This window comes from Microcaecilia unicolor, unplaced genomic scaffold (genome assembly GCF_901765095.1).
Source record: "Microcaecilia unicolor unplaced genomic scaffold, aMicUni1.1, whole genome shotgun sequence".
In the NCBI taxonomy this organism is placed as follows: domain Eukaryota; kingdom Metazoa; phylum Chordata; class Amphibia; order Gymnophiona; family Siphonopidae; genus Microcaecilia; species Microcaecilia unicolor.
Window position 1 is genome coordinate 183927 of NW_021963005.1, and position 26611 is coordinate 210537.

General features: G+C 45.1%; 2 protein-coding genes across 2 annotated transcripts in view; one reads left to right on the forward strand and one right to left on the reverse strand.

The window, feature by feature from the left end:
* LOC115458714 (DNA repair protein RAD51 homolog 3-like) overlaps positions 1-15752 on the reverse strand; it is a 75346-nt gene extending 59594 nt beyond the window's left edge. Inside the window, exons 1-3 of the mRNA XM_030188541.1 lie at positions 15617-15752; positions 10069-10327; positions 9598-9764 (exon numbers count right to left, since the gene is read on the reverse strand). Of these exons, the coding sequence (XP_030044401.1) occupies positions 9598-9764; positions 10069-10327; positions 15617-15734 (544 nt within the window). The 5' untranslated portion in view covers positions 15735-15752. The remainder of the gene's footprint in view (positions 1-9597; positions 9765-10068; positions 10328-15616) is intronic.
* Positions 15753-19913: 4161 nt separating this feature from the next.
* The window catches only part of LOC115458713 (inactive serine/threonine-protein kinase TEX14-like), a gene marked incomplete at its 3' end in the record, with an annotated part of 207866 nt that continues 201168 nt past the window's right edge, over positions 19914-26611 (forward strand). Inside the window, 2 exon segments of the mRNA XM_030188539.1 lie at positions 19914-20049; positions 22847-22961. Coding sequence (XP_030044399.1) covers positions 19914-20049; positions 22847-22961 — 251 coding nt within the window.

Consider the following 26611-nt stretch of genomic DNA (forward strand, 5'->3'; position numbering starts at 1 on the left):
GGTGTGTCACAAGGACTAGATTGACAACCCATGCTCTAAGCTGAGCAGGAGGCCTCCAACTACAATCCTGCCAGTGGAGGATGCTGTTTCACCATCACATTTTCAATAGTGAGGAACAAGCAAGCTCTGCAAGACTCCAGGGAACCTGCCTGCCCCTAGTGAATAAAAACACAATATTAAAGCACTAACCCCCCACTGACAGCAATGCAACTGGAGGACGTCCGCTCATCTTAGAAGAACAGTGTAGAATGGTCCTTAAACCACAAAGCAGCCCAGGATCTATTCTAGAAGTGGAGATATCCACAAGCGGATCTGTTGCCAATCAAAATAAATGCCAAACTTGCATCAGATGCATCTGCAATTTCCTGAAGAGGGAAACTGCTTTATCCTTTTCCACCAAATTCACTCATCTCTATGCACATCCAGAAGTCACACGGATACTTAGTATGCCTGATATTAATCTTTCCATACTAGTTGGGGCAAATGTTGATTCCCATAATTAAGGCAGACGGCTCAAGAACCTCAAATAATGCTCATGTGTATGTCAAACAATCTGATGCAGCAAAGTGGGAACTTAGTTCATCCTGTTTTGAATAAAGTACGGGAGATCTTTTATACTTTGTATGTTTTGTCATCTACAAAGGATTTTAGATTGAGCGGAATATAAATTTTGTAAATAAAGGATTTCACCAGATCATATAACTTTAAATGGAGACTTGAATCTTGATACAGCAAAGAAAGGAAAACCCATTCCAATGCATGCTGTCCACACAACTTCAATACTTCCTAGACTTATCAGATTCTGGCCTTGGCACATTTTCAACGCGAGTTCATCTTAGATCAATTGTAGCATATAGGATCGACAGATCAGTATCCACACTTTCCCTCATGAAATGATTAATGAAGGGCCTGAGACCATCCATCAAAAGACCAATACGGGGAGTGGGACAGTTGTGATCATCACATCCAAGGAATAGGTATTCTGGAATTAAACTCAGTGGACGGAGGGGTGGGGGGTGAAAAAAAAAAAAAAAAGGAGGGTCAGGGGCAGTTCCAACAATTATTGTATTTATGATGTTGGTTTAATATACTTGTTGTATATGAGAGATAGCGTGGCTGTGCCACAATGATGTGAGAACAGTGTTGCAATAAGCAGTTTGAATGTTGCTGGTTGATATTTGGGCATCATGCCTCTGACTCAATAAAGATATTAAAAAAAAAAAAAAAAAAGCAGCAGCTTGGGGGGGGGGGGAGGGGTGTCTAAATTTGGTATTTTATCAATTGACAACTACCTTTAGGGCTTTTAAATTTAGTTATACCAAAGATCCTAACGTGGAAACCTTTGTTCCTGGTTGCTATAAACTTAAGCTGCATTCACTGGCTTACTGCTATTCCTAGACACAAATTCTAGAAAAATCAAATAGTATTGAGGACTCATTTGGCATTTTTCTAGAAAATAGTCAGATTTTCATTAATCAAGACGGTGTTATCAGTATTTTATCCACCTCCTCATGCCAATGAGGAAGAACAAACATTCTATATACTGGATTGCCAGACAGAAATCCATATAGAGAACTCATTCATCACACAGCTCTTCGCAACTCTACCTTTTGATCCAAAAGAGGAAAAATGCTTCAGTCAATAAAAGATCTTGTCCTCATGGACTTCCAATTGTTTATCCTTTTGTTACCACAGAACTGGTTTAAATCCACCAGAAAAAAAAAAGTTGCTGCTCATCAACTCAAAACTTCAATAACGAAAAGCATAGCTTTAGAAATTATCCTCGGAGGACATTTGCAAAGCAACCACATGGTCCTCAATACATACCTTCACCAGACACTACTCTCTTGATCAAGCATTGAATTCAGACAGGGTCTTTGGTCAAAAAGAAAGATAAATCCTTAAGTCCTAACACTTTAATAGACCACCTCCACTATAATGAGCTCAGATTGTAGAACAAGAGAAGCAGAACTGGACAAACTCTGCAACTCTCAGCTGTAAGGTTATTATCAATGTGGCTGTAGAGATCCTTGTTGTCAATGGAGAAAATGAAGTTGCATGCCTGTAACAGTTCTCTGAGGACAGAAGGATCCTATAGCCACACATTCCACCATATTAGAGTTGAAGCATGCCACAGAAATAAGACTGTGTAGGGTTTCTCAAGCTACTGCTTGTGACGGTCGCAGTCAATCTCAGAAGACTTCTCCACAGTTTTCTGAGCTCTGGGAAGCTAATATCAACTTGGCTCCATCCCTGATAACTAACCAATTCAGAACGCCACTGCACAACAGATAGCAAACTGCTCATACCACAGCATTTCTGCATAAACTTTACTGGTCTGTTACTCTTCTTATCTGTTTATATGTTCCCCCTCTGCTTGTCCCTTGTGCTTTCTATTAAATGTCAACATGATACACACTTAAAAATAACTTAACACTAATTTTATAATTTGTACTGCTATCTGAATATTTTACTACTGCCATTGTTTATTGTCTATGTCCAGCTGTACAATGCCTTGGGTGAATTTCTTCAAAGATGTAAATAAATCCTAAAAAAATAAATTTTGGGAAATTTTATAATTCCAATGACACTCCCTAACTCTTAATTCAGTCACAAGCAGCTGACTGACTCCACGGCCCAGCACAACCATCTTCGTTCTCTCTTTTTTTTTTTTAAACTATGAATTTCCTAAAACCATATTATCTTATGATTTGTTCAAACTCTCTTTTCAAGGTATTTTATGGATTTATGATTTTGGCTATGGTATAAGTTACAGTAACACCCTTAGGGACATTACGGATGATGTATGCATCACTTCAAACCTTATCCATTTCTACCACATAATTCTTTCTCCAAAAAACTCAATTCAAGATTACACAGGATAATAAAGTGGCTCTCTTCTTTTGCTCATACTGTCCAATGTACATTTTCAGCTTTTAAGAGCTGCTATACACAACTTAGGTATTTAAACCTACATGCGTGTTGCTGTATGAATGTTTATCCCTCAAAATGGTGAGGTTGAATAATTTAACATTTTACTGGTCAGTCATGTGCAGGACATAAAACATTTGATGTGGGGCTGTATATTTGTATTGAAATAATGGAATATCTGCGGATTAGAATGACATCCTCTATTTCAAAGCTGGAAGCCTTGAGAGTGGAAGGGCAAACCCTGATTGTCACATCTAAAGTAAAAAGATCCTTGATTGGGCCCTAGCTCTAGAATCTCAAGTACCTGCAGCTGCAAAGAAAGCTTTGGATTGGTTGTGCTTAGTTAAGCAAATCTGTTCTTATTTAGAGACTAAAAGTACAGAGGATCTTAGCCTGATCTTTATTTTATGGCAGAAGAAGCTTTTTTGGAGAATATCTTATTAAAGCATACTTTGCTTCAGTCTTGCTAGGTGGGCTTGTTGTGAAAACATGTGCAATTTTACTGGTGATATGTGTGTTAGGATGGGATTTCAAGAACAATGTTAAGAGGAGTGGGGGGTGGGATAGTTATGGAGGTTAGGTTTTGTAGGGAAGGTGAATGGATAAGGACTGTGTTATTAATGATGTGTATTTTGATGAATTGCTTGACAACTGCCATATTTGTATTGAAGATTGTTGTACCTTGCTCTTTAAACCCTACTTGTTAAGGAACAGGTTACAAATCATTAGAAGCTGTACAAATGTAAGGTAAAATTATGTATCATACCTGATAATTTTCTTTCCATTAATCATAGCTGATCAATCCATAGACTGGTGGGTTGTGTCCATCTACCAGCAGGTGGAGATAGAGAGCAAACTTTTGCCTCCCTATATGTGGTCATGTGCTGCCGGAAACTCCTCAGTATGTCGATATCAAAGCTCCATCCGCAGGACTCAGCACTTAGAGAATTACACCCACGAAGGGACACTCTGCCCAGCTCACCACCGCCGAAACAGGGGAGGGGAATTAACCCAGCTCATCCCCACACAAGTGGGGGAGGGGAATCCGTCCAGCTCATCCCCGCGGAGCGGGGGAGGGACACCACACCCGCCGATGCCGGGGGATCTGGCTTATCCTGCAACCGCAACCGTGGGAGGAGCTGACTGACCCTAACACCGCCGAAGCGGGAGGGGTACAAAGCTGCCCTACAGCCGCACGAAGCGGGAGGGAGTGCCGGCAGAATTTAAATCTCAATCCAGCCCCGTAAAACGGAGGGGAGAGGAATGCAGCAGCTCACTGTAACACAAACTCGTCTCAACTCTTGAAGAATCCAAGTGAAAGAAGAACTTGAACACGAAGTCCTCCTGAAGTAACTGAAGGCTAAACTTGAACCTAAAATTCAACCAGAATAAACACAGTACAGATATCTGGGAGGGGCTATGGATTGATCAGCTATGATTAATGGAAAGAAAATTATCAGGTATGATACATAATTTTACCTTCCATATCATCATGCTGATCAATCCATAGACTGGTGGGATGTACCGAAGCAGTACTCACCCAGGGCGGGACATAGAAATCCCTGACCGCAACACTGAAGCTCCAAACCGGGCCTCCGCCCGAGCAGCCACAGTCAAGCGGTAATGCCTGGCAAAGGTATGGGCCTTCCCCGCGGCCACCTAAGCCGCTGCAATGGCTTCCTTGCCCATCTTGCCACTGTAGGCTTAGAAGCCTGCAGACCCTTACGAGGACCTGTAAACAGGACAAACAGATGATCCGATTTCCGGAAATCATTGGTCACTTCCAAGTATCTGATGATGACTCGTCTCACATCCAGAAAATTGAGAGCAGAGTATTCCTCTGGGTAGACCTCCCTACGAAAGGAAGGGAGACAGAGCTGCTGAATCACATGGAAGCGAAAAACAATCTTGGGCAGGAAGGAAGGCACTGTGCGAATAGTCACTCCTGCCTCAGTGAACTGCAGAAAAAGCTCTCGACATGAGAGTGCCTGGAGCTCGGAAACTCTTCTGGCTGAAGTGATAGCCACCAAAAAGACTGCTTTCAACGTCAGGTCTTTCAGAGATTCCCTCGACAAGGGTTCAAAAGGCGGCTTCTGCAATGCTCTTAGCACCAGGTTGAGATTCCACGCAGGCACCACTGAGTGCAGAGGAGGGCGCAGGTGATTAACTCCCTTGAGAAAGCGCACCACATCTGGCTGCGAAGCCAGGGAAGCACCCTTCAGGCGGCCCCTGAAGCAAGCCAGAGCCGCTACCTGAACTTTCAGGGAACTGAGCGACAGGCCTTTGTCCAGACCTTCTTGCAGGAACGCCAACGCTGAAGAAATTGGAGCAGTGAAGGGAGAAAGTGAGCCTGCTTCACACCACGCTGCAAAGATACGCCAAACCCTGGCGTAAGCAGTAGAAGTAGAGCGCTTCCTCGCTCTCAGCATAGTGGCGATGACCTTGTCTGAGAAGCCCTTCTTTTTCAGACGCTGCCGCTCAATAGCCAGGCCGTAAGACCAAAGGGGGAGGGATCCTCCATCACCACGGGACCCTGATGTAACAGGCCCTGCTCCACTGGCAGCCGCAGAGGATCGTCGACAGAGCCTGATCAAGTCCGCATACCAGGGACGTCTGGGCCAATCCGGACCCACCAGGATTACCCTGCCGGGATGCTTTGCCACCCGGTCTAGCACCCTGCCCAACATGGGCCAGGGCGGGAACACATAGAGAAGCTCTTGTGTCGGCCACTGTTGGAGAAGAGCATCTACTCCCAGGGATCGAGGGTCCCGTCCTCTGCTGAAAAAGCGCGGCACTTGGCAATTGGCCGATGACGCCATCAGATCTAGGCTCGGCTGGCCCCAGCACTTCGTGATGCCCAAGAACGCCTGAGCAGATAGCTGCCACTCTCCGGGCTCCAAGGTATGGCGACTGAGAAAGTCCGCCTTGACATTCATGACTCCGGCAATGTGGGCCGCTGACAGCTGTTCCAGGTTCGCTTCCGCCCACTGGTATAGATTCATGGCCTCCTTGGCTAGAGGGGCGCTCTTGGTACCTCCCTGGCGGTTGACATAGGCCACAGCCGTGGCATTGTCCGACAGGACCCGTACAGGCTTCAACACCAGTACCGGGATGAACTCCAACAACACCAACCGAATGGCTCTGAGTTCCAGGAGGTTGATAGACCACTTGCCTCTGCAGGAGACCAGAGCCCCTGCGCTGTCCTTCCCAAGCAGTGGGCTCCCCAGCCCATCAAAGAGGCGTCTGTCGTGACGACAATCCACTCCGGGGTCACCAGAGGCATTCCTGCAGACAACTTGTCTGTCTGCGTCCACCAGCTCAGCGCCTTGCGCACTGCTGGGTCCAAGGAAAGGCGCACAGCATAATCCTCCGACATCGGAGTCCAGCGCAGCAGCAGAGATTGTTGTAGTGGTCTCATATGAGCCCTGGCCCAGGGCACTACTTCCATCGTGGCCGTCATAGAGCCCAACAGCTGCACGTAGACCCAAGCCCGAATAGGAGAGGCTACTAGGAACTAGTCCACCTGAGCCTGAAGCTTGACAATCCGATTGTCTGGCAGGAACACTCTGCCCACTTGGGTGTCGAATCGAACTCCCAGATACTCCAGGGACTGAGTCGGGCGCAGCTGGCTTTACTCCCAGTTGATGATCCACCCCAGGGAGCTCAAAAGCGCAACCACCCGGTTCACAGCTTTGCCGCACTCTGCATAAGAGGGGGCTCGGATCAACCAGTCGTCCAGATAAGGATGGACTTGTACTCCTTCCTTCCTCAGGAAGGCCGCGATGACCACCATTACTTTGGAGAAGGTCCGCGGAGCAGTAGCCAACCCGAACGGGAGGGCTCTGAACTGGAAGTGTCGGCCCAGTACTGCAAAACGCAGAAAGCGTTGATGAGGAGGCCAGATGGGAATATGCAAGTACGCTTCCTTGATGTCCAAGGATGCCAGGAACTCTCCTGCCTTCACTGCCGCTATAACAGAGCGGAGGGTCTCCATGCGAAAGTACCGAACTTTCAAGGCCCAATTGACCCCTTTGAGGTCGAGGATAGGCCGTACAGAACCTCCTTTCTTTGGTATCACAAAGAAAAAGGAGTAACATCCCTTGCCAAGCTGATTTTCTGGCACCGGAACGACCGCCCCCAGGCGGATCAGATTGTTCAAGGTCTGCTGCACTACCACAGCTTGACCGGAGACTTGCAGGGAGAGAGTACAAACCCGTCTTTTAAGGGTCGGCAGAACTCTAGCTTGTAGCCGTCTCTGATGACTTCCAGCACCCACGCGTCTGAAGTTATTGTGGTCCACTCGCCCATAAACGAGGACAGCCGTCCTCCAATCTGCACTGGGGCGTGGACCAAGGCCCCGTCATTGGGTACGAGACCCTGGGGGAGGACTGGAGGGGACACCTCCGGGACGGCGGTCTCTGCGAAAGGAATGCTGCTTGGGGGAGAAGTTCCTCTTGAAGGAAGAGGGGGCAGAGGAGCCCGACCTGCCCGGGCGGTACCGACGGGCTTCCTGAAACCGTCCTCTGGAGGTACCAGGGCGAGTACTAGCCCAAGCCCTGACCTCTGGTAACTTCTTGCTCTTAGACGTGCCGAGATCGGTCACGATTTTGTCCAGCTCGACCCCAAAGAGCAGCTTGCCTTTAAAAGGCAATCTAGCCAGGCGGGATTTAGAGGCGTGGTCAGCAGACCAATGTTTCAGCCAAAGCCACCGCCGCGCAGAGATTGTCTGAGCCATGCCTTTCGCTGAGGCCCTCAAGACATCATACAGCAAGTCTGCCAAATAGGCTAAGCCCGATTCCAGGGCCGGCCAATCAGCCCTCAAGGAAAGATCCGAGGGGAAAGCCCGCTGCACCATAGTCAGGCACGCCCTGGCCACATAGGAGCCGCAAATTGAGGCCTGCAAACTTAAAGCAGCTGCCTCAAAGGACGACCTTAAGGCCGCCTCCAATCTTCTGTCTTGGGCGTCCTTTAGGGCCGTGCCACCTTCCACCGGCAACGCCGTTTTCTTAGTCACCGCAGTGATTAAAGAATCCACGGTAGGCCACAGATAGGCCTCACGTTCACTTTCAGTCAAAGGATAGAGGCGGGACATAGCCCTAGCCACTTTAAGGCTCACTTCCGGGACATCCCATTGAGCCGCAATTAAGGTGTGCATGGCATCATGCACGTGGAAGGTTCTAGGCGGGCGCTTCGTCCCCAGCATAATGGCAGAGCCAAAAGGGGCTGAGGGAGAGACGTCCTCCGGAGAGGAAATCTTCAAAGTGTCCATGGCCTGTACCAACAGGTTGGACAAATCCTCTGAGCTAAAAAGCCGCGCTGCAGAGGGGTCATCCGCTCCATCCGAGCGGGGATCCGCAAAGGACCGTTGGGAGACCTCAGATACGCTGCCCTCATCTACATCGGAGGAGACAAAGTCCTCCAAGGCCTGGGAATCAACCCGAGGGCGTTTACCTCTGGGAACCTCAACCTCTTTACCAGACGAGGGAGCAGGGGCAGCGTTTTGCATAAGGAAGGCCTGATGCAGCAGCAAAACAAACTCGGGGGAGAAACCCCCTAGACTGTGTACTTCCGCAGCCTGGGCAACAGCCCTAGACGCACCCTCAACCGGCGCTCGCAAGAGCGGGGGAGAGACATGCTGCGCATCCAAAATGGCGTCCGGCACGACACTCCGCGAAGGAGCCGCGCGGGAAGAACGGCGCTTAACTTTAGCCGCTTTTGTGCCGTCGCCCAAATTAAGGGCGTTCATGGCATTAATGTCTCCAACCTCAAGGGCGGCCCAAGAAGAAGCCGTCCGAGCCGCGTGGCCGGCCAAGATGGCGGAGGCGAGGAGCGGGGGATGGGCGTTTATGGCGGGAAAAATCACTACGCCGGAGGAAGGACCGGGACATTCATCGGCCACGAAACTGTCACCCAACAAGGGCGAATCAGGCTTTAAGACCCCCGCATCCCCTCTAGAAGTGCCCAAGCGATCCGGGGAGCGACTCTTTACGCCCTCGCCCTCCGACGCCATATGCCACGTGGAGATAAATCGGGGAACCCCCTGCCCGCTATAAAAAGGTAAAAATTACCTGCTGTCCACTCCGAGCTGTACGACCTGGTGTCCCAGTGAGTAGCTGCAATAAACGTTTAAATAAACGTCGAAATAAACGCCTTTAAGGACATTCAAAATTTTTTTTTTTATAACGGAGCCAGCGGGAGGGGGGAGAAAAGGAGGGACCTGGCACCACCAGGTTTGCACTTGCTCAAAAGAGCCCTCAACCCCAGGCACTCAACAAAACCTAAAAATTAGGCTTGGAGGCCTAGCCAGAGCTGCTGCTGTGTGTGACCACCACCTGCTGAGATAGAGAACATACTGAGGAGTTTCCGGCAGCACATGACCACATATAGGGAGGCAAAAGTTTTCTCTCTATCTCCACCTGCTGGTAGATGGACACAACCCACCAGTCTATGGATTGATCAGCATGATGATATGGAAAGTGTGATTATACTTTGTGCAACACCTACTAACCTTTCTGAAAACTATCAAGTTCTCTCCTGATTTCCTGATAAAAAGAGGTCACTAGCAGAGATTTACTCTCTCTTCCAGTGTGAATGATAAGGTGCATTATTTAGTAACCCTGGACACGCAAACAAGGCCACACAAAGACGCAGAAATGATTAACCAACCGTCTTGCTGGTGGGATTCGGAGATGAGCTTGCAGTGCTGGACACAGGCCTCTGCAATATTCACCACTCTATCCACCATAAAACTGCCCTCTGTGTCAATATAAATCGCCTCGCCAGCTATACCTCCAAAGCACTCTGGGATCTGCACATCCACAGCAAGTTGAATACTGCCATAGTAAAGAACACAATAAGGTAGGGGGTGAATACAGCCATGAAGTTCTTCATAGTCTCAAACTTTCTTGACAACCATTTCTCCCATAATCCATGTATCCTAACCTCAAGCAGTGAGCCATCATTCCATTTATTCCTAACCATCACCCCCCCCCACTGTGTAGGCAGCGAACTACCACCCTCTCTCTATCCATACCTCATCCCCTTCCCCACACACAGGCAGAGAGCCATTAATCTATACACCCTAATCTCACATACCTACAAACAATAGAAAAAGGTTTGTATGACTATTATTTTTACCAAAGCTGCGTTTTCCCAACACCTGGTGCACCACAAACTTCTGTAATTTTGGTGAGAGGCACTCCACCTCCCAGCATGTCATCCAGCACAGAGCAGAAAGTGATTATGGCACCTTGGGCCTGCTCCTTTTCTAAAAGTTCCAGTGCTGTGTACTTCCGAATAATGGAGGAGGCTTCAGAAAAGCAGGTCTTCTCTCCTAGAGATTTGCGTCTTACAATCTGTAATGTTTCTAAGGCTTCTTCCTTAGATATCCCAGCTTCTAAAAGGCAAATAACGAACATGTTAAAAGTTATGAATCATAATATACATAATCATAAAAACAAAAAAGCATGAAGTCATGAAGGAGTCTAAGACCCATTCAGTTTCTGCTTAAATTATTTTCTAGTACAATGTCTCGCTTTCCCTTCACTTTGATGTTTACCCGAGGCCAACTAGAATTGAAAATGAAGGCTATCCCATGCATCCACCACACTTTCTGTGAAGAAATATTTCTTAATGTTTCTCTGGAGTTTGAATCCTTCTGTATCATATCATGATCTTTTGATCTAGCCTGTCATGGGGACCAGCCGCCAGTCAAGTGTTCAGGATACCTAAAATGAATACACAAGCTACAAGTTTACATCATGCATATTCATTGTGGGTATCCTTGACTAGCTGTCACAGGTTTGAGAAGCATTCTTTCAAGATCTTTCTTTTAACTGAATAAAGGTTTTCTTCTTGCGCACTTGTATCTTATTTACATATTGCCACTTCTCCTCCCATGTGTGTATATTTATTACATGGAACTTTAGACATTTATGTGTAGAAAGGAATAATCCTTCTCTGCGTACTTCATGGTTTCAGAAACAATGTGATCGAAACATATGAATTGTTACCTTGGCTACTAAAATTTTTTCAAAGCATGGAATGAAATGTTCCAACAATATATTTAGACAAATTTGCATAAATCAATAAATGGCTCTGCTACCAAATGTTTGCAAAGGCAGGCCATACTGATCTTTTGTAGTGGCCTAATGGTTAGTACAGTGGGCTTTGGTCCCGGTGTCCTGGGTTCAATGACCATTGAAGCGCCTTGTGACCCTGAGCAAGTCACTTTAACCCTCCATTGTCTCAAGTATAAAAACAGATTGTGAGCCCTCTAGGGACAGAGAAAATACAAGTTTAAATCTGGTAAAATTGTTTATTATGTGCACTGATTCCATATATTGCCCTGGGACTTGTGCTCTCCTCAGTGAGAAATTTCTCTGCTTTGCAAACTCAAGCTCTGCAGTTCTTGCCAGCTGGAAAGATCTCCTCTGCATTAGCCAGGACTGATGGGGTTAAACTTGCTCTCTGACTCAAAAATGGAGGCATTTCCTGAAGCTGTAATACATTGTTTTGTGTTTCAAGATTAAGCAGTATTATTGGTCTGGAAGCCACAGCAATTCCTAACTTTGGATTGGGATCCCAAGTGGAGTCACATCATTAGTGAGTGGTGTCACTTTGGATAGTTTGAGAAGCATTGTCCTAGCCCAGTGGTCTTTACTGATTTTTTAATTTAGGGCCATTTTGGATCCAAATGAACTGAAGAGTCACCAAATGCTGCAACACTGCTGACCAGCATTATGTCAGCGACATCCATTCCTTTCAGCCTGCCTTTAAACTTTTCACTGAAGGAGGTGGGTGTTACCAAATACATCCTTTTTGTCCTTCAAGTCTGCAGTTCATTTCACCCCCCCCCCCCCCCCATTCATGTTCCCCCTTTCTGTCGTGAGCTTGGGTAGAGAAGCAAAGAGCAGTGGGAGGGGGACAAATAATTATGGTGGACCCCCCCCCCCCACCCCAGCTGTGTCCAGGAGCCACCCTTGGTCCCCAGACCTTGCACTGAATGAATACAAATCTCTCTCTCATCCTATATAATAATTCTCACCTCCAACGTTCTAATGTGCCTGAGACCGTGCCTCCCTCAGAGGTGGTCTGCTAGGCAGGCACGCACTGTCAGCGACAGCCGATGCCAAATCAAGGGGAGGAGTGTTTCCCTAATCCTCCACCTGCATGGGAATCAGCTGTCAGTGCACCGCTCCCTGCCACTTCAGAGCAAGTGGCAGGGAGCGGGGCAACACAGAACCCCCCCCCCCCCTTGCCACATCACCAACCTGCCCCCCCATCTGACGAGCATCAACACCCCATGTCCCCTCACGCACCTCCCACCAATTTCAACACCCCCCCCCTCCGCGACCCTGTCGACCCCCCCCCTTCCCGCCAAAAACCATTCCCCCGCCGCCGTGGAGTACCTGTGCTGACGGGGGACCCCAACCCCCGTCAGCCGAAGTCCTGTGCTGGCCTTCGTGGCGTTCCTTCTTCAATGATCTTCTGTTCAAGTTCCTCTGCGTGCGTCTGACGTCAGACGCACGCAGAGGAACTTCACAGATCATTGAAGAAGGAACGCCACGAAGGCCAGCACAAGATTTAGGCTGACGGGGGTTGGAGTCTCCCGTTAGCATAGGTACTCCACGGCGGCGGGGGACGGTTTTCGGCGGGAAGGGGGGGGGGGGGTCAACAGGGTCGCGGTGCGGGGGGTGAAAACGGAGGGAGGGCAGAGTCTGGAACAGCGAGGGAGGGTGGGGGATGGCCTGGCTAGCGCCCGTTTCCTGCCCTTCAGAAACGGGCATTTTTTCCTAGTAATATATAATAGTTATTCTGAAAACTGACTGGCAAAGAGTACTCCAGGATCAGCTTGAGAAACTGCAGGACTTAATAAGCACACAACTATGGAATGATCTGTCGACCACCTTGAGAACAACACTTGACCTGATGATCTTCCGGAAGTTACTGAAGACTCACAAAACGTACAAAAAAAGATCCCCCATAAGAAACTGACATCTAAAATTCACCAGTTACAATTATAATGTACCTTTTCTAGTTTATTTTAATTTTTACCCTAATTACAGAACATTATATCTTGTCCTATCATTGTTATGTTTTATCTATTTACCCACTTCTTACTATACATAATTTTCTTATGCACCTTAACAGCAATAATGCTGAAATTCTTACTCCGTTAATATGGTTGCCATGATTTTTATGCACCTCATCTGCTATCTATATTCTGATTTTCTTATTCCATCAATGTGATTGTTGTATGATATTGTAAGCCACATTGAGCCTGCAAATAGGTGGGAAAATGTGGGAAATAAATGCAGCAAAATAAAATAAATACTGCCTAGTAGTCTATCATTGGTTCTGTAGCACCGCCAGAGAGAAAACCTCTGGGGAATCTGCACAATGCAGAATGTTGCGATTGGCATACATATCTGTAGTGGTGGCCTGCATGTTTTCCTCCTCCTTACTGATCAGGCTCACCATGTTGATTATGGGGCAAGAGGAAGAAGATAGAAACTGCACATCAGACTGCTGATTTGAAACATGTGGCTCTATAATGTTGCACAGCTCAGATCAGCTGTCCAATTCTAGGCAGCAGATAATGAAGACATGGTCCACTTTGCAACCACTTTCCCTCTTCCCCTTGCTGCTCAGTGACAAACAAATGGGTATCTATGGTGGTGAGGATTGGGGAAGATGAGCAATCTGGCTTAGGGCAGATGGGGGATGTAAACTGGTGGTGTGTGCTGGGAAAGGGAGACAAGAGAACAAGCTGGTGTTGGGTGCCAGGAGATGGTGGAAAGGCACAGAAAGCAAGGTGGAGTGTGTACTGCAGGACGGAAGAGAGACACAGTTGATGGTATGATAAGCTGGGGAAGAGGGGAAAGAAGGAAGAAGAGTGCTGGATGAGAATAGTTGGAGAATCAACTAGGAAACATAGAACACTAGGAGTTGTACACTCTGGAGGAAAGAGGCAGATAGCATAAGAAGAGGTTCAAACTACAGAATGACACAGGGACGTTTGTCCCTGTCCCCGCCCTGTGGGTTCTGTCTCTGTCTCCACCCTGTCCCCACAGGTTGTCTCCGTCCCCGCAAGAACTGTCCTCATCTACAGAAGACCTGAACACTTATGATTTTACATTTAAAATCTTTTTATTAAAGTATAAAAAGGAATATGCTGTGCAACTGTTGTGTATAAATTACAAACAGAAAACAATAATAGTGAGCAGCTATAATAACCCTCCTTCCCACCACCACCCTCTACCCTTCCAACTAGAAAATGGCGCAGGGACAAAGTATGTCCCCGCGGGCTCTGTCCCCACGAGCTCCGTCGTCCCTGCAGTTCCCCATCCCCGTGTCATTCTCTACTTCAAACTAAGCTGCGCTATAGGCACGCTGTTTTAGTAAACAGGGCCCTAAGCTCAGGAAAACAGGACCCAGAGAAGGAGATTACCGAGGATTGAGCCCAGGAGCCCAGTATTTTTATGGAAGAATCCTATACAAAAAAAATAACAAAGGATACCCAATTTTGTATACTGTGTACAGAATCTAAAAATTATACACAATAAGAGTAAGAAACATAGCCCAGAATTTACAAGTCAGTCTTCACTGAGGAGCACAATCAGATCAGTATCAGAACTGTCTTGCATTTGAAGAGTATCCTATGGACAGGCCATTACTGGAGCATTCCTTAACACATAGTAACATAGTAGATGACGGCAGAAAAAGACCTGCACGATCCATCCAGTCTGCCCAACAAGATAAACTCATATGTGCCATTTTTTGTGTATACCTTACCTTGATTTGTACCTGTCTTTTTCAGGGTACAGACCGTACAAGTCTGCCCACCACTATCCCCGCCTCCCAACCACGAGCCCCACCTCCCACCACCGGCTCAGGCACAGACAAAAGAACATATTGCCTTCAAAAGTCAAAAAATTACTTTTTTGTTTTATGTTATGTATTTGGAAACAAATATGTGCCATTTTTTGTGTATACCTTACCTTGATTTGTACCTGTCTTTTTCAGGGTACAGACCGTACAAGTCTGCCCACCACTATCCCCGCCTCCCAACCACGAGCCCCACCTCCCACCACCGGCTCAGGCACAGACAAAAGAACATATTGCCTTCAAAAGTCAAAAAATTACTTTTTTGTTTTATGTTATGTATTTGGAAACAAATACTGCATTCATTTAACTTTTCTATTTTAAAGCCTGCAATCAGCTCAATAGATCAGGGACTCAAAGGTCTGAGCAGTCCAGCCATCAGGAAGCTATTGCATCCAAGGATAGTGGGTTTCCTAGGACAATTAGCTTTCAAGCCCCTAGCCTGCAAGCCTCCTTCCCCCAGACAGTTTAGCTGTGCTAATGGTTACCTTGACTGCAGTTACTTTCTACTACCCCCCCCCCCCCCCCCCCCAAGGCTGCAACCCCCTAGCATTGCCTAGTGTCGAGCCAGTCTGTTCTGACTCCATCCCTGGGGTGCTGTACCTGAAAGTTCTCTCTATCGCCTGCATTCAAACGTAGGTAGACCATGTAGTGTACAACAATATTATCCCACTCTCGCTTAATACCCAAATGCATAACCAATAAGTTTTACAGATAAACAGACTCATAGTTACTGTGAACCATGTGGGACAACCTTGGTGTACACCAAGGGCCTTTTTCTGTCCTCTTCGGGATCTACCTTTGCTCAGTTCCAACGGCTTCATTTCCACTACATCATGAGCCGTGAGGAAGCCCGCGCTGATGAGTTTCGTTTTCACTGTGGGCGCTAAGGGGAAGCTACCCACATCCCTCTGCATTGTGTCGCCTTTGACGTAGAACAGTGAGAACAGATTAATACAATTAAACAAACAAAACCCCCGACTTTAACGCCGCTCTCTTGCTTTCCTTTCCACCACTTGTGCTGCTTTGAATTTGATTGAGAATGAGAAGAACTACTTCCCCTAGGGACCCCACCCCTTTTTAACCTCCACTCATTCGCCCTGTTCCTTATATTCTTCCCGCCCCTTTGTAGCCTGTGCTCCACCATTCGCTCCACGCGCTTTCTACTTCCCCACCCCTTTTCAACCTCCACGCAATCATTCGTCCTCCCTGCTGTTATCAATTGCTAACCTGTGTCCGCCTCCTTGCCTTGGCCAATGAGATTCTTTGCTCTGCCCCTCTTCTGTCACGCCTTTTCATGTTACACGTAACGAACGATTGGTCGGTTGATGAATTTCTCTACCCTCTGCGTGGGATTGGTTGAATGCTCCCGCGCTCGTTGGTGTTTGGCGCGTATATTTCGCCGTTTAGGGAGGGAGCTTGTGTGCATGTGGTAGGGTTGTCTCTGAGCTGGTGGTGTGTTTCAATTTGCATGTCGATTTAGTTGCTTGGTTCTCACTTTGTAGTGCTTCTCCTAGGCATGGTGGTACTGGCAGGAGAACGTCACATACCGTTTTATGTGTTTTGGCGGGCAGGTAATTGGTGGTGTTGTTAAACCGTCGAGATGATATGCTTCTTAAAGGTTGTGGGACTAAAGCTGGTGTAGTAGTATAGGAGACTTTACGTGAACTTTTAGCCTAGTGCTTCCTCAATCAATTTTGGTGCCCCTTATCCCCTTCGCAAGGTTTTGATAATTAAATTTAATAGTTACGGTCACCTGAACAACACTCCAAGAGCAGTTCTATACAAACATATAGTTGGCTGTCATTGCTTTACTAAACAGCATTAACAGCTAACACCCGCTTAAAGTGGGAAGAAACGGTTTATTGTAAAACACGTTAAAAGCATTTTGCCTCTTAGCATGCACTAATTGTATATTTTTTTCAGAGGAGACAATGGGCATGGAAGCTTTATCCAGCTGGTGTATTCACATTAGTGTTGTCTAACTGGATAACAAACCAGGGCCAGCTTAAGTTTTAGACCATGTGAGGCTATGGCCCAAGGTGCTTATGATTTAAGGCTGCCAAAATACCCAGCCTTTTGACATCACCTGTGGCGTAGCTACAGGTGGGCTTGCCACCCATTTATGGCTAAGGCCCACCCAACAGTAGCACATGTTTAGTGGTAACTGGAGGGAATCCCAAGCTTTGCCAGCTGAAGAGTTTCCCTTGATGATAACGAAAACGCTACTCTCCATGGCACCTGTGCATGTTCAGTTTTCAGTGCATGCCTGCTGCCAAGGTGGAAAGAAGCGTTTTCCCACCAGCTGAAATATTTTTTTTTGGGGGGGGAGGGGGGTGGAACACTTGGTGCCCACCCAATTCTTGCCTAGGCCCACACAAAATCTGTTGTCTTGCCACGCCCTTGACCTGGCCTATAGGTTAAGCCTTTTCTTCTCATCTCTCACTCTCTTGTGGGCCTGTAAACTTTGTTGGTCAGTGCCAGCAGCAGCAGCAACAACAATAAACTGCCTTCAGCCAGGCCCTGGGTCTTCCCTCTGCCGCATCCTTCCTGTCTAGTCTGATGCAGTTTCTTATGGGCAGGAATGCAGGATGTGGCAGAGGAAAGATCCAAGGGCTGGCTGAAGGCAGTTTGTCATGCTAACTATGACTGACAAACTTTACAGGATCATGAGGGAAGGAGAGAGGTGAGGGTGTAGTACCAGACCTGCAGGAAGTGGGACAGAGGAGAGGAAAGAGAGACTGGATTGTGGAGTGGAGGGGGAGGAGAGGGAGGCAGGGGGGACACCCTCATCCCCTGACACCCTTAATGTGGGAGCACTTAGCACCTCTAAATAGGAGGCAGTAAGTGCTTACACATTATTTATTTTTTTTGGTAAGTGCCGCATGCTTATCTGATCATTTGCACACAACCTGCACAAGAAAGTAAAGAAATGCTCACAAGCTGCAAAAGAAAGTAAAGAAATGCTCACACACAGTTGGGCTCAGCATACAGGAAAGTCCTGTGTTAGCACGCCGTAATACCACAATTTGTTGCCACTTACAAAAAGGCCCCCCCCCCCCCCGTTGCCTTAGTACATACATCAGTGCAGAGTTACAAAGTCCACAATGTTATAAGTAAAAACCCCTTATATAAAATTCATCATCATTTGGTTCTTCCACTCTGTTTCACTGCATTTCTTATTTATTATTGCAGCAGCTTAAATAGTTACCTATTTGAAAACTGCCCTATATCCCTGCAGGAAAAATTATGCCGCTGATTTTTTTTTTTTGACTATCGGGATCTGTTCTGCAGAAGAGGCCACTGTAGATGAGCACCTACTCAGTCTAATGGTTAAGTTGGCCCTGGGTGGGACAAGGTCTATTCATAAAAATGATGGTAAAAAACATCAATGTTATCACTAAAAATCTAGGGTGGGCAATGCTAAAAAGGGAGAATAGTCTTCAAGAAACACCTCCCTGATAGTGTCTTGCAGCATGCGTAGGAGCAGCGTACAAGTCAAATTACTGTTCTCATCCTGAGGAAGGCCGATAGCTGAAACATGCCCTGTGTTGGTTCAGGAGTGTCAACGCATCCTGTTTTTAATATTTGGAGAATAAACCTTCATGTTTAGAAGCTCATGGACTTCTGATTTTTGTAATTTCTGGTTATCTGGGAACATATCTTGTGGAGTCTTCCAGTCCTTGTTTGTCTTTTTGTAGAAGCGCTGCTTTCTCCTTTTCTTTTGTCACTAAAAATCTTGCAGACTGTCAATAAAAACATTTTGAAGAAATGGCAGCTCTGCTTCACTATTAAGTATAGAAACTCAAGACTCAGCTTCACACCTGCTTCGTCAGTGTGCTGTGAATACCACCGCTGTCACCAATAGCTAGCCACTGCCTCACACTTCGTGGTGGAGAAAAAAGCCTCAGTAATGCCACCCAGCCAGCCCACAATTAGACTTTAAGGCATGGGCACGGCGCACCATCATTTGGCTCAGAAAAAAACTCTACAATTACTCCATGTTTCTAGGCATCATTTACCAGCCATTTATCCAACCAATATCCTTTCTCAGTAACAGACTTGTGCTTATATTACTTTGAGCACAGAATCCCACTCAATCTATAAACAGTGATAATTCAATCTTAAATAAATCAGTTCCCAGTGTTTCAAGCCATACACCACTTAGCTTTAATCAATTTGTTGTAGTGTTTATGCTGTCCAAGAAATCACCGGCTTTAACCGAACAGGGAGTCCCCGTTTTGCTTCCGCTGCTTCAGGAGTTCAGTACTCAATATCAGATGCCGATCCTGTAGCTGTGCTGTACTTGGGATTCCACCGTCTAACTGACATAAAGATGCCTACCTCCATCTATTAAGTATACCAGATATCAACAGGGATGTTTCTGATTCCCCTGAGCAATGATTGTCATTGGAGCAGTAAGTCTTGATGGCAGATAACGTCTTGGCTAGTGAGGCACTCATCTTTCTCCCTTACCTTGAGTAACTCCTATAGAAATCTCTTCCCCATTTGTAATGGACTCACATTTAGCTTTTCTACATGATACAGGCAGAACCCTATTTTCACTTTAGGTACCCATAGGTAGCCTGGGGGGGGGGGGGGAGCATTCTCAGCTACAACCTCAAAGTGAAAATTAAGTGCAGGCCTTCCTTTCTTCACGCTTTGACATCCCAGTGCCACCCTGTGTCCTTGACTGTGCAAGAGTGGGGAACTGCAGGGCCTGTCAGTGCATAGGCCACACAGGCCCATGTTCAGTTTTCCCTTTGAAGTTGCTACTATAGCTTTGACTATAGAAAAAAACAAAGGGCAGGCTAGATGAGGCATAGCACCAACACTCAGAATTTGGTGCCAGAGGCAGTTGCCTATGCCTAAATCCAGTCCTGGTTATAGGAATTGGAGTATATGATCTGAAGCTGGAGCGTCCGTTTTGGCTAAAACATCACAGTTTTGTTGCTTTATTCTACAATATATACAAACAGGCTTTGTATCACTAGTGGAGCTTCTTGTACACTCTTCCAGACTATATACAACACATGCAGGCTGTATGAGGATGTGTCTGATACATACAATATTCTGTTTTGTTTTTCTGGTAAAGAATGTCTCATGCTGTTGCTCTAACGTTGCCGTGCCCTGTTCGTATTGGTTTTGTTAAAAACAATTCCGTTGAAGCTCAACTACATCATTATGTTCAACAAGGAAACTACATGAAAGTGAAAAAGATTCTCAAAAAAGGTAAGAAATTATTTTTGTCAGAGGAAGAGAAAATGTAAGAATTTCAGTGTTGAATATATTTTTTATGTAGGATGGAGGAATACAAACGGGATTGATAGTAGGTACCCCTCTTTACAATTTTTAAAAATAATTTTAAGGTTAATTCATTTTACATTCCTTTGTACCTATTTTTTTCATCAGTTTCTTATATGCCATGTTTCTTTATTGGGATTTATTAACAGCTTTTATGAAGTGATTCACCGAAAATGATGTATAGCTTCACATAAAATAGTTTATTAGCAACATAACAATAGTAAAATTACCAAATATAAGCATAAATACTATCAGTGAGGTAAACTTGGAGACGTATCATGTTAGTCCTATTACTAGGATTCAATTTGCCAATATCAGAAATCTACACATTTAAAAGCACTGTAAAACATTCATATAACAGAAATATGATGAATATCAGCATGTATGATTGATACTATAATAGGCAGCATGGAAGAACATTCATATAACATAGATATGATACTCAAAATGTTAGCACAAAACAAAGGAAACACAATAGACATCCCGCTGCTGCTCCTTGTGATCTTGGGCAAGTCACTTAACCCTCCATTGCCTCGGGTACAAACTTAGATTGTGAGCCCTCCTGGGACAGAGAAATATCCAGTGTACCTGAATGTAACTCACCTTGAGCTACTACTGAAAAAGGTGTAAGCAAAATCTAAATAAATAAAATAGAACATTCAAATGATAGAATACACTGTTCATATAGTATAATGAGACATCTTACAATGCAGTCGAGGGGACAAGTTAATTGTAAATTAAGACTGATCTGTGTGGTGTACAACATCATATTGAAGTGAATAAGCTGAAAGGGTTGAACTTAGGACCGAAAGTGGTGAACTGGATAAGAAACTGGTTGACCGACAAGTGGCAGAGGGTGGTGGTAAATGGAATCCGCTCGGAGGAAAGGAAGGTGAACAGTGCAGTTCCTCAGGGTGCTGGGGCCTATGCTGTTTAATTTTTTTTTTTTTTTGTTACATTTGTACCCCGCGCTTTCCCACTCATGGCAGGCTCAATGCGGCTTACATACACAGGTACTTATTTGTACCTGGGGCAATGGAGGGTTAAGTGACTTGCCCAGAGTCACAAGGAGCTGCCCGTGCCTGAAGTGGGAATCGAACTCAGTTCCCCAGTTCTCCAGGACCAGAGTCCACCACCCTAACCACTAGGCCACTCATAGTGGGAGATATTGCTGAAGGGTTGGAAGGAAAGGTGTGTCTTTTTGTGGATGACATGAAAATAGCCAATAGAGTGGACACCCTGGAGGGAGTAGAAACGATGAGATTTCTGAACGTTAGAAGAATGGTTGAGGGTCTGGCAGTTAAAATTTAATGCCAAAAAGTGTAGAGTGATGCACTTGGGGTGCGGAAACCCAAAAGAGATACTGGATAGGAGGGGAGAGATTAGTAAGCTCAATTCAGGAGAGAGACCTTGAGGTGTTGGTGTCGGAGGATCTGAAGGTGAAGACACAAGGCGACGACCGTGGCCGGAAGGATGCTAGGCGGCGTAGAGAGGGGCATAACCATCAGAAGAACGGAAGTGTTGATGCCCCTCTACAAGTCGTTGGTGAGGCCCCACTTGGAGTATTGTGTTCAGTTTTGGCGGCCGTATCTTGCTAAAGATGTAAAAAGACTGGAAGCGGTGCAAAGAAAAGCTACGAAAATGGTATGGGATTTGTGTTGCAAACCGTATGAGGAGAGACTTGCTGACCTAAACATGTATACCTTGGAGGAAAGGAGAAACAGGGGTGATATGATACAGATGTTCAAATATTTGCAAGGTATTAATCCGCAAACGAACCTTTTCCGGAGACGGGAAGGTGGTAGAACTAGAGGACATGAATTGAGGTTGAAGGGGGGCAGGCAGATTCAGGACTAATGTCAGGAAGTATTTTTTCACGGAGAGGGTGGTGGATATGTGGAATGCCCTCCCGCGGGAGGTGGTGGAGATGAAAACGGTAATGGAATTCAAACATGCGTGGAATAGACACAAAGGAATCCTGTTTAGAAGGAATGGTTCCGTGGAATCTTAGTGGAGATTGGGTGGCGATGCCAGCAATTGGAAACAAAACGGGAGCTGGGCAGACTTCTATGGTCTACGCCCTGATTGTGACTGAATAGATAAGGGATGGGCTGGAGTGTAAATTTAAGGGGCTTCAATATTAGCTTCAGAACTTAGTAGAAGAACAGTACTGGGCAGACTTCTACAGTCTGTGCCCTGAGAAAAGCAAGGACAAATCAAACTCGGGTATACATATAAAGTATCACATGCCATGTAAAATGAGTTTATCTTGTTGGGCAGACTGGATGGACTGTACAGGTCTTTATCTGCCGTCATTTACTATGCTACTATGAAGTAAAAGCTATACTATTTGGGTTTTTTTCTTGTTGTTTTTCTGAATATTTCTTGTTCTGTTTAACCTTTCTCATATTTAATATTTTAATAATTTATAAATTGCCTTTCTGAACATAGGATCTGCTTTCAGCTGCTTGTTTTGCGCCTGTTTTGCCATTGTGCATGCAAGCACTGAAAAACTTGATAACATGAATTTGTCTGCTCATTTTTTCATAAATCTCAGAATGTTCTGGAAATTCACATTATTACTATATCATACATTGCCATTTGATGCATCTTGGAACAATTTCATTGTGAGCTCAGTATTAAAATGTTAAGTTATGTTCAGCTCATTTTAAAGATATTCTTTAAAATTGATTCATTGTTTATATGTAGTATATTTTGTCCATAGGCATTTGTCCTGACACAGTGAACTCATTGGGCCAGACACCATTGTTTGTAGCTGCTTTGCTAGATCTTGCTAAGTTAGCTAATCTTCTGTTGGAGTATGGATCGGATCCTAACCAGTAAGTGTCTTTCTAATAAGAAATCAAGCTATGCATTTATCAGACCCAAGCATAGGATTCTTGTAAAGTGTGTTCAGCAATGGTATAAGTTCAAATTAAGGACCCTTGAACCAGGGACAGCAGAACATCTTTTTTGTTGGAGGGGGCCAAAAATCCCACTATCTGGCCCCACCCTAAGCTCTCTAGTTGCTCATGCTGTGGTGGACAACATATTAGTTGGGTCGTGGCCTAACACAGGGTCAAATCTCCCAGCCTTTTTCAACTGAGCACACTACCAGAACCCTCATCCACACTCTTATCACCTCTCACTTAGACTTGCAACTTGCTTCTCACAGGTCTCCCACTTAGCCATCTCTCTCCTCTTCAATCTGTTCAAAATTCTGCTGCACGACTAATATTCCGCCAGTGTCGTTATGCTCATATTAGCCCTCTCCTCAAGTCACTTCACTGGCTTCCTATCCATTTCCGCATACAGTTCAAACTCCTCTTATTGACCTATAAGTGAATTCACTCTGCAGCTCCTCAGTACCTCTCATCTCTCCCCGGGAACTCCGTTCACTGGGTAAATCTCTCTTATCTGCACCCTTCTCCTCCACTGCTAACTCCAGACTCCGTTCCTTTTATCTTGCTGTACCACATGCCTGGAATAGACTTCCTGAGCCGGTACGTCAAGCTCCATCTCTGGCCGTCTTTAAATCTAAGCTAAAAGCCCACCTTTTGATGCTGCTTTTAACTCCTAACCCGTATTCACTTGTTCAGAACCCTTATTTTATCATCCTCACTTTAATATTCCCTTATCTCTTGTTTGTCTGTCCTAATTAGATTGTAAGCTCTGTCGAGCAGGGACTGTCTCTTCATGTTCAAGTGTACAGCGCTGCGTACGTCTAGTAGCGCTTTAGAAATAAGTAGTAGTAGTAGTAGTATTCTATGAGTGTTAATATTAATAATGTAACCTGCCAAGATATCGTGCCAAAGCCAGACTGTCTTTGTTACTAATTATTATCTTCATAATTAGCTCACTTTTTTTTTTCGTTTTCTGCCCTAATTTGATTGTGGTCTAATATCCATCTGCAGTAATCTTATTTTTCTTAGTTTTTATGTTGTGTAATTTTTTCTTTTATCTTTGGTGGGTCATATTTCTGAATCAAATGGATGCTTGTAAGCTAATATTTAATTAATAAAAATAAAGTTAAAATATTAAGCATGGTGTTGTACCTGGTCAGTGGCTTTCTTGCATTTTCTTAGCACCGGTAAGGCCCAAGTGTTATTCTGAAGTTTAATTAAGGTCCTGTTTTAACTTATGTTTTCTCTCTGCTTTCCTGTTATCTATTAGGGCTTCACTTCCAGCTTCTTCAGTTGTGATGAAGGTGTAACAAACAAACAACCCCTACCCCCCCCCCCAACCCCCCCCTCCAAAAAAGCCTAGAGAGGTTCCTTTTCTGCTTCAGAAGGAAATGAAAGTATGTTTATATGTTTTGGCCTTTGTAAGTATATAGTTCTTATAACAACCACTGTGGTACTTGTTCAGGGCCTACTCTCTGGCCAACAGCACTTGTGTGTACCATATTCCTTTTACTGTTTAGTTCAAAGAAATTGTGCATAAACTGTGAATCCTCCACAGTTTAATTAGGTCCTCTTACAGTCTTACACGGAGGGATTTATCCAACTCTCTTCAACGAAAATACTCCTGTACGTTACCTTGGTCAAGGAAGAAAGTCTTCCCAGCATCTATGTTTGCTGCTTGTTACTGCCATCAGTTCCTCCCTTTACTCAATCTCAGTTTTTGCTATTCTGCCAAAAGCTGATGAGTGTGGCATTCACCTTATCAGAATGGATTATGATATGCTTGGACCCTTGGCTAGAACTTCCTGTCACTGCAGTCCCCCTAGGCACATTGCATAGTTGCAACCTTCTGTGTTGCAAGCTGGCATAAACCTTTCTGGTAGAGATCCAAGGAGGACGTTATCAACATGGACTACTATTAAGCTGGGTTATTTTACCACAGCATGTGCTATTTTACCACACGTCTCATTTTATACAGCGAGACCTAGTTACTAATAACCTGGGTTTACAGCATAATAAACCATCTTAATGGTAACCCACATTGATAACTCTCCCCCCCCCAGTCTTAAAAACAAAACAAACAAACAAACCTGAAAGAACTGCTAGTTATGGTTAAAGGTCATTGTTCTGCTTGCAGTTATCTCTCAACAGTTTAGACCAGGGGTTGGCAAACTGTGGCCCACCCTTGTTGATTTTAAATGCTGTTTTTCACAAATAATTTCAGAATAGCCACTTTAGCAGTTTGTTTCCATTGTGTTTAGTTAAATTTATTTATTTTGCATTGGTCTATTTTCAGTTCCATCATTATGTAATATTGCGGCCCTCTAGGAGTAGTACAGACATTCACGAAGCCCTCTTTGTATAAAGGTTGCCCTCCCCTGGTTTAGGCCTATCTCCTCTGCTCTGATTATTTCCTTAACCACTATGGTTATGGTTGTTGTTCCAAGGAAAAGTTTTTCTACCAAAAGGAACTGCCATAAAATCAGTGACATGTTACCATGAAGTCAATGGAAGGAGAAGGTTTTCAGCCAAAACAATCTTCAATCTAACCAACATTTCTCTCTTTTTTTGTAAGGAGTGGGGTTGAAATTTTCTTCTGGTCCTCAATAATCCCACAACCTTCATTGTTCCCTAACCTTTATAATAGTCCCAAATGCCCTCTATCCATCTCACATTCTTCTCAAGGTCATGGTTATTGAACTTGTCCACCACAAGGGAAGAAATCAATATTTTTACTCCAGATACTTTCTTGTTTAGAGATGGATAGTAGCCTTACACCCTAGATCTCAGAAATCTCAACTGTTTTCTCAACAAAAGGTTCAGAATGACCATCATCTTCCTCTGTTCATTGAAGTAGGTTGGTCTTGTACTCTGGATCTCAATACATATACAAATAATCCAGTGCATCCTCATTACACAAAGCACTATTGGTTTACCATTCAGTCCAACTTTTCTACTGTATGATCTTCTCTGGCTTTTCATTGGCGCCTAGGCTATTCTCAAAAGGGAAACCAATGGAAGGGGCTCAGTTTTTGCACCCCAGCCTTGCTTGCGCCCTGTGCGGCCACACTGGCTACACATAGCTAGTTATGGCCTTGATTCCTGGCTCTGCCTTTTTACTAACTGGATAGTACTGCAGTGGTCTGTCCAAATATTCAGTAGCACTATCTGGGTACCTGTGCTGCTGAATATCGGGGTTTAGTCTGGTAAACACAATTTAACTGGTAGTGGTCTGTTCCACATGTGATTGTGACATTCCTGGGAGCACAATATTATATGCCACCTATTCTTTACAACATCAAATATTTTGGGGTCTTTGTACAATAAATTTGTATGTGGCAAAATCTTGAGTGTCTCCCCTTTTTATGGACTACCTCTGCTGTTCGTTGATGCTTGTGTGAAGTCTGTGGAGTGTTTTGCTTCTGTTTTGTTGCTTGGATTGCTGATGTGTAACAGATGTTTTCCATAGACAACACGATTGATAAGGCACACAATTCCACCCAGCTCCATGAGAGTTATTTTTCTGTTCACAGATTTAGAATGGACTAAGGAGTGGAGGAAACTGCTGTGTGCTGGAAGGGCTGCAC